The 16,868-nt window shown below is 34.7% G+C and overlaps 1 protein-coding gene across 3 annotated transcripts; it reads left to right on the top strand.

Moving 5' to 3' along the window:
• Window positions 1-953: 953 nt before the first annotated feature.
• LOC128227787 (uncharacterized) lies at window positions 954-13,692 on the top strand. Of its 3 annotated transcripts, none has more exons than XR_008259852.1 (4): window positions 954-1,167; window positions 2,014-2,153; window positions 2,580-2,753; window positions 3,243-4,043. XR_008259852.1 is itself a non-coding variant. In XM_052938636.1 (2 exons), the coding sequence occupies exon 2, from the start codon at window positions 11,370-11,372 to the stop codon at window positions 13,386-13,388; it is 2,019 nt and encodes a 672-aa protein (XP_052794596.1). In that variant the 5' UTR covers window positions 954-1,167; window positions 11,357-11,369; the 3' UTR covers window positions 13,389-13,692. The 3 variants fall into 3 exon arrangements, 1 of the variants encoding a protein (XP_052794596.1); XR_008259853.1 differs by lacking the exon at window positions 954-1,167 and adding an exon at window positions 1,485-1,794; XM_052938636.1 differs by lacking the exons at window positions 2,014-2,153; window positions 2,580-2,753; window positions 3,243-4,043 and adding an exon at window positions 11,357-13,692.
• The last annotated feature ends 3,176 nt before the right edge of the window (window positions 13,693-16,868 follow it).

The raw sequence follows: 16,868 nt of genomic DNA on the forward strand, positions 1-16,868 counted from the left end.
TGTGTTGAAGTCAGGCAAGGAGAAAGTTTATCTCCGCTACAGTTTTTATTATGTTTAAATGATTTGCATCAATAGTTTCTAAGTAGCTTGGTTGTAAATGGTATTGTTATTGATAAACATGAACATGATTACAGGTTAATTGATTTTTTAAAGTTATTTGTACTCCTTTATGCGGACGATACTGTTATATTGTCTGAATCTGCTATAGATTTACAGAATGCACTATACCTGTATGAGAATTATTGTTTACAGTGGAATTTAACCGTTAATACTTCCAAAACTAAGGTTGTCATTTTCTGTAGAGGTAGACTAAATCATCATTCGTTTTCTTTATGTAATGATACAATAGATGTTGTTACGGAATATAAATATTTAGGAGTTATTTTTTTAAAGTGGCTCGTTTTGATATTGCAAACAGGCAACAAAGGAAATGTTCTGTTTGCTTAAAAAGTCAAAATACTTATGTTTATATATTGATTTACAAATATATTTGTACAACAAAATTATTAAACCTATATTAATTACAGATTACAATCCACATATGTATAAAAGGTTTAACGGATCAGCAGAAGTCGGTGCATTGATGTCAACAACTGCTCATTTTAAATCAAAGCTTACAAATAAAATACAGCGATCAGATAAGGTATTCCGTTTATAATGAGAGGTGCAGCGCATTACTTGAACCCCGCATATTTAACGCATTGCGTGTATCAGATAACAGCATTCTTAACAATGAGAGGAAAAGAACAAAAATCATTATTATAAAAAAGAATTACTTATCAAAATTACTTTTATAACAAAAACAAAATTGTAACCTCACCAAACTTGATGTGTGTCAATCTTTTGAAGAAGTAAAATCCATTGAATTATTAATGTCAACTATCTGTATTAAAATAGAAACACTTAAGTCAAGCGGTATGTGTAAAAAAATCATAATAAAAAGACATACAGTAGTCATCTTCAGTTTATATTATTAAACTATTGTTTGAAAACATAATCGGAAATACTTTATAAATGAATAAGCTTTTTACATGTTTCTAAATATAACATTTCAGTATACATTATACATTCAAACTGGAAAACCCAGTTAAATCACGAGAAAAACAGAAATGAAACTCACTTGGTTATACGTTTTAATATTGTTATTGTATGAGATGTAACTTTATGGTAAGTAAATCATTATTTTCCATCTTTCTACTTTTCAAACAAGCTGTAATTTTAAGTTACGGTTTGTATATATGTATTCATTCATACAAGGTATTGTGAATTATTTGCAACTAATTTTTGATAAAATTACATGTAGTTCAGGGGCCGGTTGCTTAAAACCTCAATTAAATTGAACAGTACGTTACCTTAATCATCCGTTAAATCCATAACGGTCAGTTAAATTTATGTTGCTCATAGCTATTTAACACTGCCGTTAAGTAACGCTAGCGTTAAATGCTTAGCAGTCAATTAAATTCATCTTCCTGTTCCATAATTCATCTGTCACCATCATTCAGCATCCAAAATGGCCGATCGCTCATCCGCTAATAATTCTGAAAAACAAAAAACAAAAACTAATTTCACAGCTAGTGAAACTCTAATAATAGAGGAATGTTTGGGAGACTTTGAGACAAGGGAAATGTTGACAAATAAATTTACAGATAAAATTTCTAATGAGAAAAAGAAAAGGAAATGGAAAGAAATAGGAGTTAAATGTTCTACCCTGGGATGTGCTGTTCGGACTGGTGTGTGATGAAATCAGTGTAAAATGGCAGAACATGAGGAAAAATGCCAAAGCTGAGATAACAAGTTAGTCTGATATTATAGTTAAAAATGTTGTTGTTCTTTTGTTAATATTTAGAAATATATTCAGCATGACAGATGTTCTCAATTTAATTCATTTTTTTCATAAAACGACTTAATACATGTTTTAATGAAAAGATACTGTTATTTTTAATTCAGGGTGAAGCTTAAAATTTACATGTTTATTCAACCTCCTTATTGATACTTTAATTTGTGTCATAAAAGTGAAAGGCTCCAGCGGAGAGAGAGTGGGCGGGGTTCAGATACACTGAAGAAGGCCACAGTCCAAGCGAATAGAATTGTGGCTATACATGCTGATGCCAGTTTTAATGGAGTTGTAGGTGGGGTGAACTCTGATGAGCCAGGTAATTTCGTGATAAACATGATAATTTGATATATAATACTAAGGTCGTCTAATACATGAAAGGGAATTTCTTACTTAAAATAAACAAATAATAGCCTCGTTCACAGGTTGTGTTTCTATTTATAGTAACAAAATTCTCAAGTGGAAATTACTGTTTATAATTGAAGTAAGCGAGTAACACGCTAAGATACACATTCAGAAGGCATAAAATGATATTGATGTCTTACCTTAGTCTATTTCCAAACGGTGATTTTGTCACAAAATCGTATTTTCAATGTACATAAAAGGTGCCTCATGTTCACATCCTTCACCTTAAAATACTTTGTCTAAGTTATAACGTCCGAATAAAAACGACTCTGACTATAGATCAAGTTAACACAGTTGTCTCCCTTGGCTTAATAGTTACACCATTTATTGTGTTTCGCAGATGGTCTTTCGTTCATACTCAAGCTAACTGATGAAGATAATGAGGAAAGTGATACTATTAGGTCCTCAAAGTTGCCCCCGCCATCCAAGGTCCTAATGTCAGCACAGACCACTGCAGGACCATCAGAGAGCAGCCACAAGGCGGAGTCTTACCATGTACAGAAGCAGAACGTGTGTAAGTGTTTGCAATGTTTTCAAACAACTGCATTGTAAGTTAACAACTTATGAAATATATATATATATATCAAGTGAGTAAACTTCTACATTTACAGTTTGAATCCAGACGTGATTTGATTATTTTTGTCACAATTAGCAATAATTTCAGTTCACTTTCATTCTTTTTATTATGATCATTATTATCATAATAATCATTGTTATTAATGGTGTCAAGAGAAGGAAGAGCAAAACAGAGGAACTCATTTATTGGCAAATCCTTTATTTCAAAAGTCAGGTGGAATTAGCAGAGCAAGAGGTATGAAAAAGACTAAGAGTACGGAGGATATTAAAAAGGTTTAAGTGTACATACACATGTAGTTCAATGCGTAGTAGGGGTTTCAACCACAACAATTATATGTTAGATGAATCATATATGCCAAAGAATAAAGATTGTATTATCAAAAAGGCAACGTTGGTTTTTTATTTTATGTTTTGTTTTGTTTTACAGAAGGTAATCAATGTGTATGATGATGATGATAAACAAACAGCGATGATAATGAACTAACAGTGGTTATGATGAACGAGCAGTGGTGATAATGAACTAACAGTGGTGATGATGAACGAGCAGTGATGATGATAAACTAACAGTGGTGATGATGAACTAACAATGATGATGATGAACTAACAGCGGTGATGATGAACGAGCATTTATGATAGCAGTGGTATATTTTAATTCATATCAATACTACACAGAGAAGAAGTTTTCAACAATAAAGTCCCTAATGGCCACGCCAGTACCGCCATCTTGGTGTACTCCATCATTCCAATTATGTGGTTGAATGAACTCATCGTCGTCCATAGGCATGTTCATGTCTACTGCAATGCTATGGAGGATAACACATGCCACAGCTACCTTGCATACCTTCTCTTGTCTGAGGCAAATTCATGTTCATGCCCACTGTCTCCTAAAAGGACACCATCTGAAAGCGCCACATGTTCAATGGTCAGCTTGGCTGCCAATTCCGACGTTCTAAACACGTGCGCGTCGTGGCATGACCCAGGTGAGCTTGCATTTACACTTGTAAATTTCCTGTAAAAAGATAAAACAATTAAACTGTGCAATATTAATCAGACTTGAACCTGCAAATGGTTCACTTAGGCAGTTGTTCACTTGGGTAATGGTTCACTTCGTCCTGCACCCTCCAAACTCTAACAAACTGTATGCATAGATTCAGCATACCAAATATTTAATTGAAAAAATAATTATTGTGTTAAGCGTTCGAAAGAAAAGATGGAAATACTGAAAATAAAAGTGGAAAACTCAATGTTTCATACCTTTGATGTCACATACAGCCTGCATGTTGATGCTATGGAAGCCTTTCCTATTTAAGAAGGCTGGTTCGTCTTCGGATGGCGCCTGGATTCGGATATGTGTTCCGTCTACACCTCCAACAACATTCGGGAATCCAGCTTTCTTAAAAAATTATATCATATTCTATGCTCGAGCAGTAGTTAGAAATTGAGTGGAGCAGTTATCACTTGGTGATGTTTTACTCCTATAGAATTGAGGGGAGCAGTTATCACTTGGTGATGTTGTACTCCTATAGAATTGAGGGGAGCAGTTATCACATTATGATGTTTTACTCCTAAACGAGATTTTGTCCTTGGAAAGGCCCTTGGAAGCGGGAAGACTCGCATTGTATACTGTGATGGTCCTTTACGATATAAGTAAACGAATTGACAATAATGCGAGTGTGTATAAGTAAACGTGAATGAAAATTGTTGTAGAACGATATTGTTCTTTATAGTATAAGGGAAACAACTGCTACACTACACGAGGTGGAAATACGGAGAAGCGTTATTCTTCACAGTCGATGGGTTGTGAGAGTACTTTAAATTAGTACTTGTTGTTGCTAAATCCAAATCGTTTGTTTATATTTAAAAGCGAGGATTATAAAGACCCTTTGTATAGCTAAATGCGTTTTCAATGTTTGATTTTAAGCTTGTACCTCGCAAGTCTTTTTAATGTTACCACTAAGTAAGTTAATTTCATCTTGAAAACAAGGTACAGTAATGTACGGACTTTATCTAGGACATCGTAAAAATAATATGTTGTGAGAATAGCTATACATGTAAACACAGGTACATACCATAAACTAACACAGTATTAAAATTAAATCTAAGACAAATATCGTGAACGCTTTGAAAACCCTTTAAACGGTGTGTATTGTTCAATAGGACACAACGAAAAGTTACCGGATTATGGTGAGGGTTATTGGTCACATTTTTACAGTCTGTACATGCAGATTTGTATGAATTACTAATTACTCTCACCAGTAAACATCGGCTTAAGACGCCTTACATAGCACGATGATATGTATAATTGAGGTAAGTCGTTGTTATTTTGGTTTTAAAAGTCATTGCTAAAATGTTTGATGGCTAAATGCGGCTAAAGTTGTAGTTTGTATCACGCATCAATACTGACATTGGGAAGCAACTTTTGTTTTATATATGTATGCTTTGTTTTAAATAGTTAGTTCTCTTTTGAACAGCTGGACCCATCGAGCTATTTTATTGCAAGGTAAGCTTCAGTTTTTATAGTAGGAGGAATTTGTAATAGTAACACAGTTTATATCTTTAAAATTATCTTTTTGTAAAATATGTAAATGATGTAATTACCCCTCCCCAAACCTTCTTTAATATAAATTTATATAATTATCTTCTTTTGAATTGCTTTGAAGAAAATGATACAGTATAACTCTGAGATTGCTTTACAAAACCAGATAAGTGTGGAAATGGAAATGGATTTTATCTATCTATCTATTGTCCATACTTGTATTAAGTTTTACAGATGAAAGTGAGTAAAGTGTATACAATTTTTGTTTAATAACTTACCAGAGCTTACACTATCCCCGTTTACGTAGACTTTAAAAATAAATGCCTTATTATACCTACTGTATTCCCCGCGTTTGACGCAGTAAAAAATGCTAAATACAACAAGGCATTCTTTTCTTTTCCTCTCACGATTTCCTTTTTCCTACCCGAATTAAGGTCTCCGGATTTCACTTATATTTTTCGCTAAGATGATTACTTAATTATCCGAAAATATTTGCTTTATTCCGAGACAAGCAATGTTAAATTGAGGTCAATCGAATAAAAGCTTCAGTCACTTATTGTATTTTAAATTTTGAAGTATGTTCACTTAATTACTCCTTTTGGCGCACAAAAATAGTTTTATCCGAAGTTTAAGCCACTTGTAGGTCACTCCATTTTACCATCATTTACTACAAGATCTTGCAATGTATTATCGATATTTCTTCTTATCCTTTTCACGCAAGTGCTATCACATTGATTTAAATCGCTTCAACCCTTTTGTATCCTTTTATCATTTTAACAGTTTTAGTTGTTGTTTTAGTTTTTAAACCTAAATAAGCGATCACGAAAGGTAATTGACTATAGTAGCAGTCAACATTGGCGTTTGATGCAAATTGACAATTGACTATTTCCTACTGAGTGATATCCCTTTTCGAGCAGAGAAAATCTGTGACACCGCGTAAGACAACTAACTTGAATTGAGCTTATTATCGTTTTATTTTTGATAAATAAATATGTTGCGTGTATTAATGTAATATTGTATTTAAGTTTTACGAAATAACTTTTTACATTTAATAAATGTATAAGAAAATTTAAACTGATCTCTTAGCCTCTTAGTTTGTAAAAAGGTGTGCTAAAAATTAAACATCTCAACTATCCAAATAACATAGTTGAGATGTTTAATTTTTAGCACACCTTTTTACAAACTAAGAGGTATGACTGAATACAATATTAACATAATATTTTAATGCAATCATTATTATTTTTAACTGATCTGGCGGCGTCTTTGATACCCAGCATCAACATTTGTCTTGTTTATATATGGAAAACGCTTAAAACATAAATAAAACTACAACTAAAACACACAAGAACAACTCCGTTTCGTATTATTAGACATTTTATTTTACATCATTAAAGACATTTATTTTACTTAAAAACAAGTACGTGTTGCAAAACTATCAGATACAATTGTGTTATGGAATTAAATGGCGTCTGTATTCTGCATTGAGTAAGGATTGAAAACAAATAATTTCCCAAAGCACTCTAGTCCGAACGAATTAAAGTATCTTTGAATGATTTTCACTGTTTTGTTTCTTCCTCTTGCTCTGCATCCAACTGAGGAACGTCGTAACTGTCCAAGACCTTATCGAACAGAAATCTCCGCTTAAGGATGGCGTACTTTACGGCTTCCTGTTCGTCGTAGTCCTCTGTTTCTTTAAGTTGATTAACTGTTTTCTTTATGGTCTTATAGATGGTATCTCGCTTGATAGAGTCAAACCACATCAGCTTTGCCCCAAAACTATTCATCAGGGCCTTTCTGTAAGTACTTCGCATATCCTCAAAGACATCCTTCTTGGCTTCGCTTTCACTAAGGTCGGTATCATCCTGCATAATTTCACGCACTTCCTCCTCATACTGCGATTGACACTCTTGAAAAGCCTCATCGACAACCTCTTGCCAAGGATCAATACCCGAAGAGTTCTCCGAGGTTACAGACATGTCGTCGTCGCTGTTATGACCTTTTATGTCGCAACATATTATCGCGTCTTCCAAAACTTTTCAAACAAATATCACACTGGTGCATCGCAACAAAATCCTTAAGCGCTAATGAGGAGGAGTGAGTGAAACATTCAACTTTAAACCTGCCCGATGGTAACGATGTTTTCGGACTTTTCTGAAGTTTGTCTCGGCGTTTTCTGTCTAGATGGTGCCACCTTTCTATGTTTCTTGCTGCCCTTATTACCGATAACACCCGCACTGAGCACTTTGCCTTTTCGTTTTTTGCTGGCTTCTTTCATTCTTTGTAATTCCAAGTCAATCCAAGTCCCTTTAGGTTTCGACTGACGGTCAAGCATGCTTTTGGCGATAGCTGTTGTCTGTTCAGCCGGGAGAACCATCCGTATATACATTTTGGAGAGAGGCTCATGTCTGTTTCGAGAGGCACTGCTTTTCAATTTTCTCCTCATCTTATATTTTCGTGTATCCAATAGATCCATTTTTTTCCACTAATGTACGACTTGACTACTTGTCATCCAAACACTCACTGTGGTTGAAAACTTCATGACACTTGATTTTATAGTAGCATCATTAACCGCGCGGGTTTGTACCAAGTCTTTTCTTCAAATGCAGCAAAAATGTTTTCCGATCCTGAAACGTTTGCTCGCAGCATATACATGTGTAGGAATAATACGCGCAGGTATGCCATACTCGTAAATGGTGCAACAGATTTCTCCAGGAAAAGAAAAAGTACCTACATTTGACGCACGAATATAGACGAATTTCATTCTCGTTTCGTTCCATTATAAATGCAGATCTGTCAACGATATGTCGCCGGACACTGACTTTGATTCGACACAAGTATATTTGTTAAAGGCATGCGCACATAGCAACCCTCACGTTTCTCAAATGCTGGGAAAACACTACTAGACACTCATTTAAGCCTCCTCAGCACTCCTCCCAGCCTCCTGTGTCCTCGTCAATCCCTCCTGTCTCCTGTTGTATTTGAGGTACATATTGATAGGGTGGAAGAAGACTCTGAAAAAAGAACAAGAACCTATAAGTAAAGGGACAAAAGCCAAAACTGCAAAGTGATTTTCTTATTATGAGTATTTGATAATCCCAGAAACGATCAGTTCGAAGTTAAAATTTTCTTATACATTTATTAAATGTAAAAAGTTATTTCGTAAAACTTAAATACAATATTACATTAATACACGCAACATATTTATTTATCAAAAATAAAACGATAATAAGCTCAATTCAAGTTAGTTGTCTTACGCGGTGTCACAGATTTTCTCTGCTCGAAAAGGGATATCACTCAGTAGGAAATAGTCAATTGTCAATTTGCATCAAACGCCAATGTTGACTGCTATTATAGTCAATTACCTTTCGTGATCGCTTATTTAGGTTTAAAAACTAAAACAACAACTAAAACTGTTAAATGATAAAAGGATACAAAAGGGTTGAAGCGATTTAAATCAATGTGATAGCACTTGCGTGAAAAGGATAAGAGGAAATATCGATAATACATTGCAAGATCTTGTAGTAAATGATGGTAAAATGGAGTGACCTACAAGTGGCTTAAACTTCGGATAAAACTATTTTTGTGCGCCAAAAGGAGTAATTAAGTGAACATACTTCAAAATTTAAAATACAATAAGTGACTGAAGCTTTTATTCGATTGACCTCAATTTAACATTGCTTGTCTCGAAATAAAGCAAATATTTTCGGATAATTAAGTAATCATCTTAGCGATAAATATAAGTGAAATCCGGAGACCTTAATTCGGGTAGGAAAAAGGAAATCGTGAGAGGAAAAGAAAAGAATGCCTTGTTGTATTTAGCATTTTTTACTGCGTCAAACGCGGGGATAACAGTAGGTATAATAAGGCATTTTTTTAAAGTCTACGTAAACGGGGATAGTGTAAGCTCTGGTAAGTTATTAAACAAAAATTGTATACACTTTACTCACTTTCATCTGTAAAACTTAATACAAGTATGGACAATAGATAGATAGATAAAATCCATTTCCATTTCCACACTTATCTGGTTTTGTAAAGCAATCTCAGAGTTATACTGTATCATTTTCTTCAAAGCAATTCAAAAGAAGATAATTATATAAATTTATATTACAGAAGGTTGGGGGAGGGGTAATTACATCATTTACATATTTTACAAAAAGGTAATTTTAAAGATATAAACTGTGTTACTATTACAAATTCCTCCTACTATAAAAACTGAAGCTTATCTTGCAATAAAATAGCTCGATGGGTCCAGCTGTTCAAAAGAGAACTAACTATTTAAAACAAAGCATACATATATAAAACAAAAGTTGCTTCCCAATGTCAGTATTGATGCGTGATACAAACTACAACTTTAGCCGCATTATTTTAACGCGCTAGCATTTTCATCAAACATTTTAGCAATGACTTTTAAAACCAAAATAACAACGACTTACCTCAATTATACATATCATCGTGCTATGTAAGGCGTCTTAAGCCGATGTTTACTGGTGAGAGTAATTAGTAATTCATACAAATCTGCATGTACAGACTGTAAAAATGTGACCAATAACCCTCACCATAATCCGGTAACTTTTCGTTGTGTCCTATTGAACAATACACACCGTTTAAAGGGTTTTCAAAGCGTTCACGATATTTGTCTTAGATTTAATTTTAATACTGTGTTAGTTTATGGTATGTACCTGTGTTTACATGTATAGCTATTCTCACAACATATTATTTTTACGATGTCCTAGATAAAGTCCGTACATTACTGTACCTTGTTTTCAAGATGAAATTAACTTACTTAGTGGTAACATTAAAAATACTTGCGAGGTACAAGCTTAAAATCAAACATTGAAAAAGCATTTAGCTATACAAAGGGTCTTTATAATCCTCGCTTTTAAATATAAACAAACGATCTGGATTTAGCAACAACAAGTACTAATTTAAAGTACTCTCATAACCCATCGACAGTGATCAAGAAGAATAACGCTTCTCCGTATTTCCACCTCGTGTAGTGTAGCAGTTGTTTCCCTTATACTATAAAGAACAATATCGTTCTACAACAATTTTCATTCACGTTTACTTATACACACTCGCATTATTGTCAATTCGTTTACTTATATCGTAAAGGACCATCACAGTATACAATACGAGTCTTCCCGCTTCCAAGGGCCTTTCCAAGGACAAAATCTCGTTTAGGAGTAAAACATCATAAAGTGATAACTGCTCCCCTCAATTCTATAGGAGTAAAACATCACCAAGTGATAACTGCTCCCCTCAATTCTATAGGAGTAAAACATCACCAAGTGATAACTGCTCCCCTCAATTTCTAACTACTTCGAGCATTGGCATCGGCCTCATCACAAACCGATGTACATTTCCACAAATGGCTTCTGTCACTTGCGCTACAACACGTGACACAGTGCACTTGTGGTAGCCCATGCTATCACCAATGACGTTGAAAAATGCTTCTGTAGCAAAGAAACGCAACGTAGAATCAGAATAATCTGTCTCACGGTTAGTGCCCTGTTTTTTTGTCGTTCTTTCCAGCGATTCCTTCAGCAAATCCTTTAGATAATATATTCCGCCATTGGTAAATTTGTATCTGGCATACATCTCATCGTCTACCAAATCTTCTACATGTGCAGTGTGCTGATATTCTTTCACTTTCCTAACATTTACAAATACAGCCGCAATCTTGGAAAACCTTCCGTAAATGTTTTAACGTAGGTCTGTTCCTCCAACCGTTAAACCTGCCGTTAAATTCTAACTTTATTTTGTGCAACCTCATGCCACTTCTGGTTGAAATTAAACGAGCCGTTAAATTTAACTGAGGTTTTCGGCAACCGGCCCCAGATGATGTATGATGTATGATATATATATATATAACTCTGTTTTGCCAGTGATAGATTAGCTTAACCATAACTATTGAATTTTATGTACAAAATATATATTTTTTTAAAACAAGCCTACCAAATATTTCTAAATAAGTAGAAAAATTGAGTCAATTTCTAACTTGTCAGATAAACAATTGTTATGGACGAAGAGCAAGTACATCGTCTGCGCGAAAACCGCGTTAAGATCGTCAATGACCTTGAACCTTGTGGACGTGTCCTTGACACGCTTTTTGAGGAAGGAATACTCACTGAAAATGACGTGGAACTCGTGTCGTCTGCGGGCACAAGGAAAGAACGTTGCCACGCGCTACTTGCGGTGCTTCCGTCACGCGGTCCGGTAGCGTACGGGTCATTCCAAAAGGCTCTCAGCACGGGAAATTATGAGTTCTTAGCAACCCAGCTAAGTATTGAAAACGAAAAGTTAACTCTAGAAGCCGATTTTCGAAGTTCAATGACAAAAGATAAGTTAGGAATTTCCAAATATAGCAGACGACATCGGAATAATGAGGGGACCGTAAAATGCGAGAGTTGTTTAAAAAAAATTACTGAAATAGAGAACAGTGCCATATTTTCAAAGAGTGGTTTATTCACTATTATCGAGATACATTGTTGTTTACTGCTTGATAATATTGAACCAAACGACTTGATAGACCACTTGTTCCAAGAACATATTCTCACAGCAGACGACATTGACGCCGTCTGTTCGTGCCTGACAAGACGACAAAGGTGCGAGCAGCTATTTCGTCTGCTACTGGTAAAAGAGGATGATGTAGTGACAAGTCTGAAGAGAGCCTTGACAAAAAAGTACTCATACATCGTACAAACCATTGAAACCCGTAGTGAACAGCAAAAGGTTAGCACGACTGACGACTTGGAAAATCGTACGGATAACAGCGGCAGAGAAAGTAGAGAAAGGAGATATGAAGTTCATCGCACAAGAGTGAAAGCACATTTTGGTTGTGAGAAAACGGGAATAGAACAGTTAAAGGATTTGCAAAGAATCGAAACTGACATTTCCGATGGAGCAACCGTTGTCGATTCGGCGATAATTCACATGACTCCATTGATTATTATGAAACAATCACACGAACAGAGAAAACTTTACAAGCCTGAAAAGGCAAAATGTGAACACATTTGTAAGCAGGTGATCTCTATCAAAACCGAAAAGCCGAAACAAAGACTCCAAGTAGCTTTCAATTATCTGAGCACGCTCATCAATCAAGGCGAGTATACGAAGTTCGAAGATACAACCACTCAGTTAAGGGTTCGGTTTCCAAAACATTACGATCTGATGTGTATTTTGGGCTACCTGCAAGCCAGCAGAGATTTGTTTAAAACCGACTTCGATTCTGCTAAACGGCGTATAAATGACACAATGGCGCTCGTACCAAAGTCTTCCAATCCTCGTTATTTGACACTGGAACTCATCACAGCAAAGACGAGAATGTACCTTACACAGAAGAAAATGGAAAAGTTAAAGACGACGCTTGAGGAAGCCATGATGATTATGGAGACAGACCCGCTTGGCTGCACCGGAAGAGCGGCTGGGTGGCTCTTTATCAACCACGCAAGGAACATGACCGCTCAACTCTCGTACCTGAATCTCAGTAAGCCAGGCGCTTTCAATGTCTACAATGGAATATTCAACACAGCTAAAACAAGCTTCTTGCGGTCAATGACTAACTTTAAACGGGATGGCGGAAATGACGGACCATTCGGATTCGGGTTCGCTCTGTGTCGTCTGGTGATTCTGCTGCTGAGATGTGGAGATAACGGACTCACTATGGGGCTTATCAAACCTCCCGACAATGACATCATTTCCGCCGAAAAATACATGCGACATTTGGAAGACTCGGATATTCCGATTACCAAAATACTCGAAATGCAGTTGCGATTAGCAAAATGTGATTATGTCTTTCATCGAAGCCACTTAACACGAGCATTTGAGCACGCCACAGAGGCTTACAACCTCGCAACAACCATGAACTTGTTGGAGTTCACCGAACATGCGCACAACAGGATGTCTTTTCTGAAATCGAAACAATCTATCACAGGGCCAGACGATGACATTTCAGAGGAAGATGTCCACCGGATATTGTTCGAAGATTCAACGAGCGAAGGGGAAATACATCCCAGGGAATACATTCTCTCTTCTTAATTGTTTGACTATGAACAAAACTGCGTTTAATTATGTGTGCCTTTTCAGTTATATAAATAGATTCACTGAAGTAGAAGCATTTTGAAAATGGTTATTTACATGCGCATGTACAATTAATTCTTTAAAAAAACAATGCAAACGCAAGTTCAATCCATTTCCGATTCTTTCCGGTATTTCTCTAATGCTATATTTAATGCCCAATATAAATTTGCCCCTGATGTTATGTTATAAATGACGACGATATAAGTAATGAGGGTTTTAGAAAAGTAAAACTACAGTCATAAGCGTTCTGTATAAAAACAAATACTCCACGGTTTTATAAAATCAATAAAAAAATATGAAAAGCGTGTGTTCTCCTTTCCAAACATTGTATATTGATGTGTGTTTAGTGCATTCGTTATGTCTACAGACATTTTCAATTTAAAGTCAATTACAGATTACAATCGTCATATACTTAATAGGTTTTAATGGATCAGAAGTCTGTGCATTAATGTTAGCAACTGCTCATTTTAAATCAAAGCTTATAAATAAACTACAGCGAGCAGTTAAGGTATTCCGTTTATAATGAGAGGTGCAGCGCATTACTTGAACTCGCATATTTAACGTTTTGCGTGCATCATTTAACAGCATTCTTAACAATGAGATGGAGAGAACAAAAATCATTATTATAAAAAAAATAATTTCTAATTAATGTTACATTTATATAAAAAAAATCCCCCTAGATCCGCTTGAAACTGTTGTGCTGAAAAATTGCAACCAAATGAATTGAACAAAATATAAATAGATGCACAAAAGAATTAATGAATTTCAATGCAGTATTTTGTTTAACTCATTTGACTTCAATGAACAATAAATTGACAATAAAGAAGCATATGATTTATGAAATAGTTTTTTACACAAGGGAAAAATGTGTGGCCATGTAGATATTAATTGAAAACCCCGTTTATAAAAGGCTAAGTTTTTTTACTTTTAAGGTAGGTTTATGGTGCAGTTAATGTAGTTGTAGTCGTTGCCGTCATCATCGTTGTTGATCTTGTTGGTGATGTTGTCGCCAAAGTAGTAGTAACAGCAGCAGGTAGTGAAGGCCGTCAAAATAATACAAAACTTATAATCTATATTAAAAAAAATATAGAACTCATCATAAATTAACGGAAAAATGACCATAGTATATATATGAGCTTAGTTTATTTGGAAAAAGGCAAAGAAAATAAAGCCAAGAACGACTGCTTAGTAATAACAAGTCATACTTTGTGATTTAATGTCATTTTGAGGTAATGCTACAGACAACTGGATGTATGTTGCAGAGCCCAACCGCTGCCCACAGCTTACTTTAATAGTTGTGTCTGTGGCCTCTGACCCTCAAAATAGAAGTCTACGTATTTGGGCTGTTTATCACGCCATGCGACGTAATACAACAACTGCTTCCATGTAATAAGCAAGCTAAATATCCTTTTGGATTATACATGTTATAACCATAGAGCATCATTCATCCAGGGACCATGGTTACGAACAGCCTTAAATCCTAGTCTAGACTCAGAAAAGCCCTTCCATCAAATAACAATGAATCATCTTAATTTCATACATTTTACAAAATTAACATGTGCATAATTGTACAATTCAACAAATTGGATCATCAAAATCAACTAGAAAGAAAAGAAGTTACAATGAAATGAACATTTGCAGTTTTGCGTCTGAACTCAAAACTTGAGACTGTTCGGTATCAGAAGTATTTGCGTGTTTCGGGCAGCTTGGTTGTTTACGACATTCACCGGTAAAAGAGCTCTACTGGAAGGTTTGGCGATTCACGTAGCTAATAAGAGTCTGAGAGAGAAGGTCGGTGAGAAAAACTAATTTTTAGTTGTTCGTCTCCATTAAGAAAAAGGTAGTGTTGGGTTGGCAGATTATATTTAAAGATTATAAATGAACATGTGATTCATTTCAATTTACATGATGTTCCTTGAAAACCAAGTTACGTCAACTAACTCCATTTTATATTTTTATACCGCCAAATAAACATGTATATTATAGTATACATGTTCTTTTCAAAGTAACTTAAGAAATATTTTGTTTGTTTTACTATGGTTGCCACAAAGGGAGCAGTTGTAGTTTTATTGAGGACAAAGAGAGACAAATCCGGAAACTCCGGAATGTACTTCCTTTTTTAAAACAGTGAAAAATATTAAAGTTATTTCACTGTTTCAAAATGTTATTTCACTATTTCAAAATATTAATTCACTGTTTCAAAACAATAAAATATCAAATTTATTTCACTGATAATTCTCTATAAACCGTCGGAAAGCATAAAATAAATTGTGACCATACACGGAAACAAGCAATGTTTATGTTTATTATATAAATGATATGGTATAAAATTACAGTTAGTGGTACTTTTTGTCAACAATAAGTCCAAAGTTTAAGTTAAAGTTTAGGTTGCTTAACCACCATATAGATAGCTACGCGCCTGCCGTTTTAATTTGTTTAACAAAGGTTTTTTTTATTGTTGTTTTTAGCCAAATCCTTCTATAAACGTCTCTTTAAAAGTATTAGTTTCCTATCGATAATTATATAATTATTTAACATACATTTCAGATAATTTAACTTAGTTTTTACTGTTTTAAAAGACGTTTTAATATCATATAAAAAAGAATAGTTTACTAATAATATTTTTTACATAGTCAATTGTAGGATTTACCGCAAAATCCATTAACTTAACAACGTCTACTACCTGATAAGATATCAACGAAACTCAGATTACTGAATTACTAGCTTACAATGTGCTAATAAGGTAGATAAATGGACGGAGCATAGCGCTCTGCAAACAGTACCTGAGCAGTTGCCAGAAAAGACTGGAGAAATACTGAATTTTTCAAATGAAATTCTACATAAAAAAATTAAGCTCCTGTTTCTAAAATAAATGTGATGCATGTATTTTCGAAAGAAAAATTATCAATCGCTCATGTTTTAGCAATATGAACTTTTTGAGTATGACGAAAAAAGGTGTGGTAAATCATTGTGAGTGTTAAAACTAAGATACCAAGAGCTGGAATGCAAATGTTGATATTTGCTCAAATATCGTTTTTGAAGACTACAATTCTCATATATAAGTGTAAACAGTATTGTATTTTGCCTAATTGGTTGATTGACATTATCACGTGATTTCATCAATGTATGGTTAGCATGCCATTTCCTATCCGAAGGAAGTCCTAGTGGTGTAGTGGTTTAGGTGTGGATAACCTGGGCTTATTTTTTCTTGTCTTTACCGGCATGGGCTTGCACCCCAATAAAACCAATATGCCTTTTCATACTATTGCTAATTTTCTCTGCAATTTCGGTATCATATAGTAAAATGATAATCAAAGTGTTTACAGATGCAAAAACGGGATTTTTGTATATAAAGCAACATAGACTTGTAGGTATTCAGAAAGTCACGTGAAATGCAAATTTCGTTATGACGTTGTGCACGCTAAATGTAGATTATAC

This window comes from Mya arenaria, chromosome 3, assembly GCF_026914265.1.
Source record: "Mya arenaria isolate MELC-2E11 chromosome 3, ASM2691426v1".
In the NCBI taxonomy this organism is placed as follows: domain Eukaryota; kingdom Metazoa; phylum Mollusca; class Bivalvia; order Myida; family Myidae; genus Mya; species Mya arenaria.

Coding starts and splice junctions, on each gene's coding strand:
- LOC128227787 (XM_052938636.1), top strand. CDS start 11,370: ATGGACGAAGAGCAAGTACATCGTCTGCGCGAAAACCGCGTTAAGATC.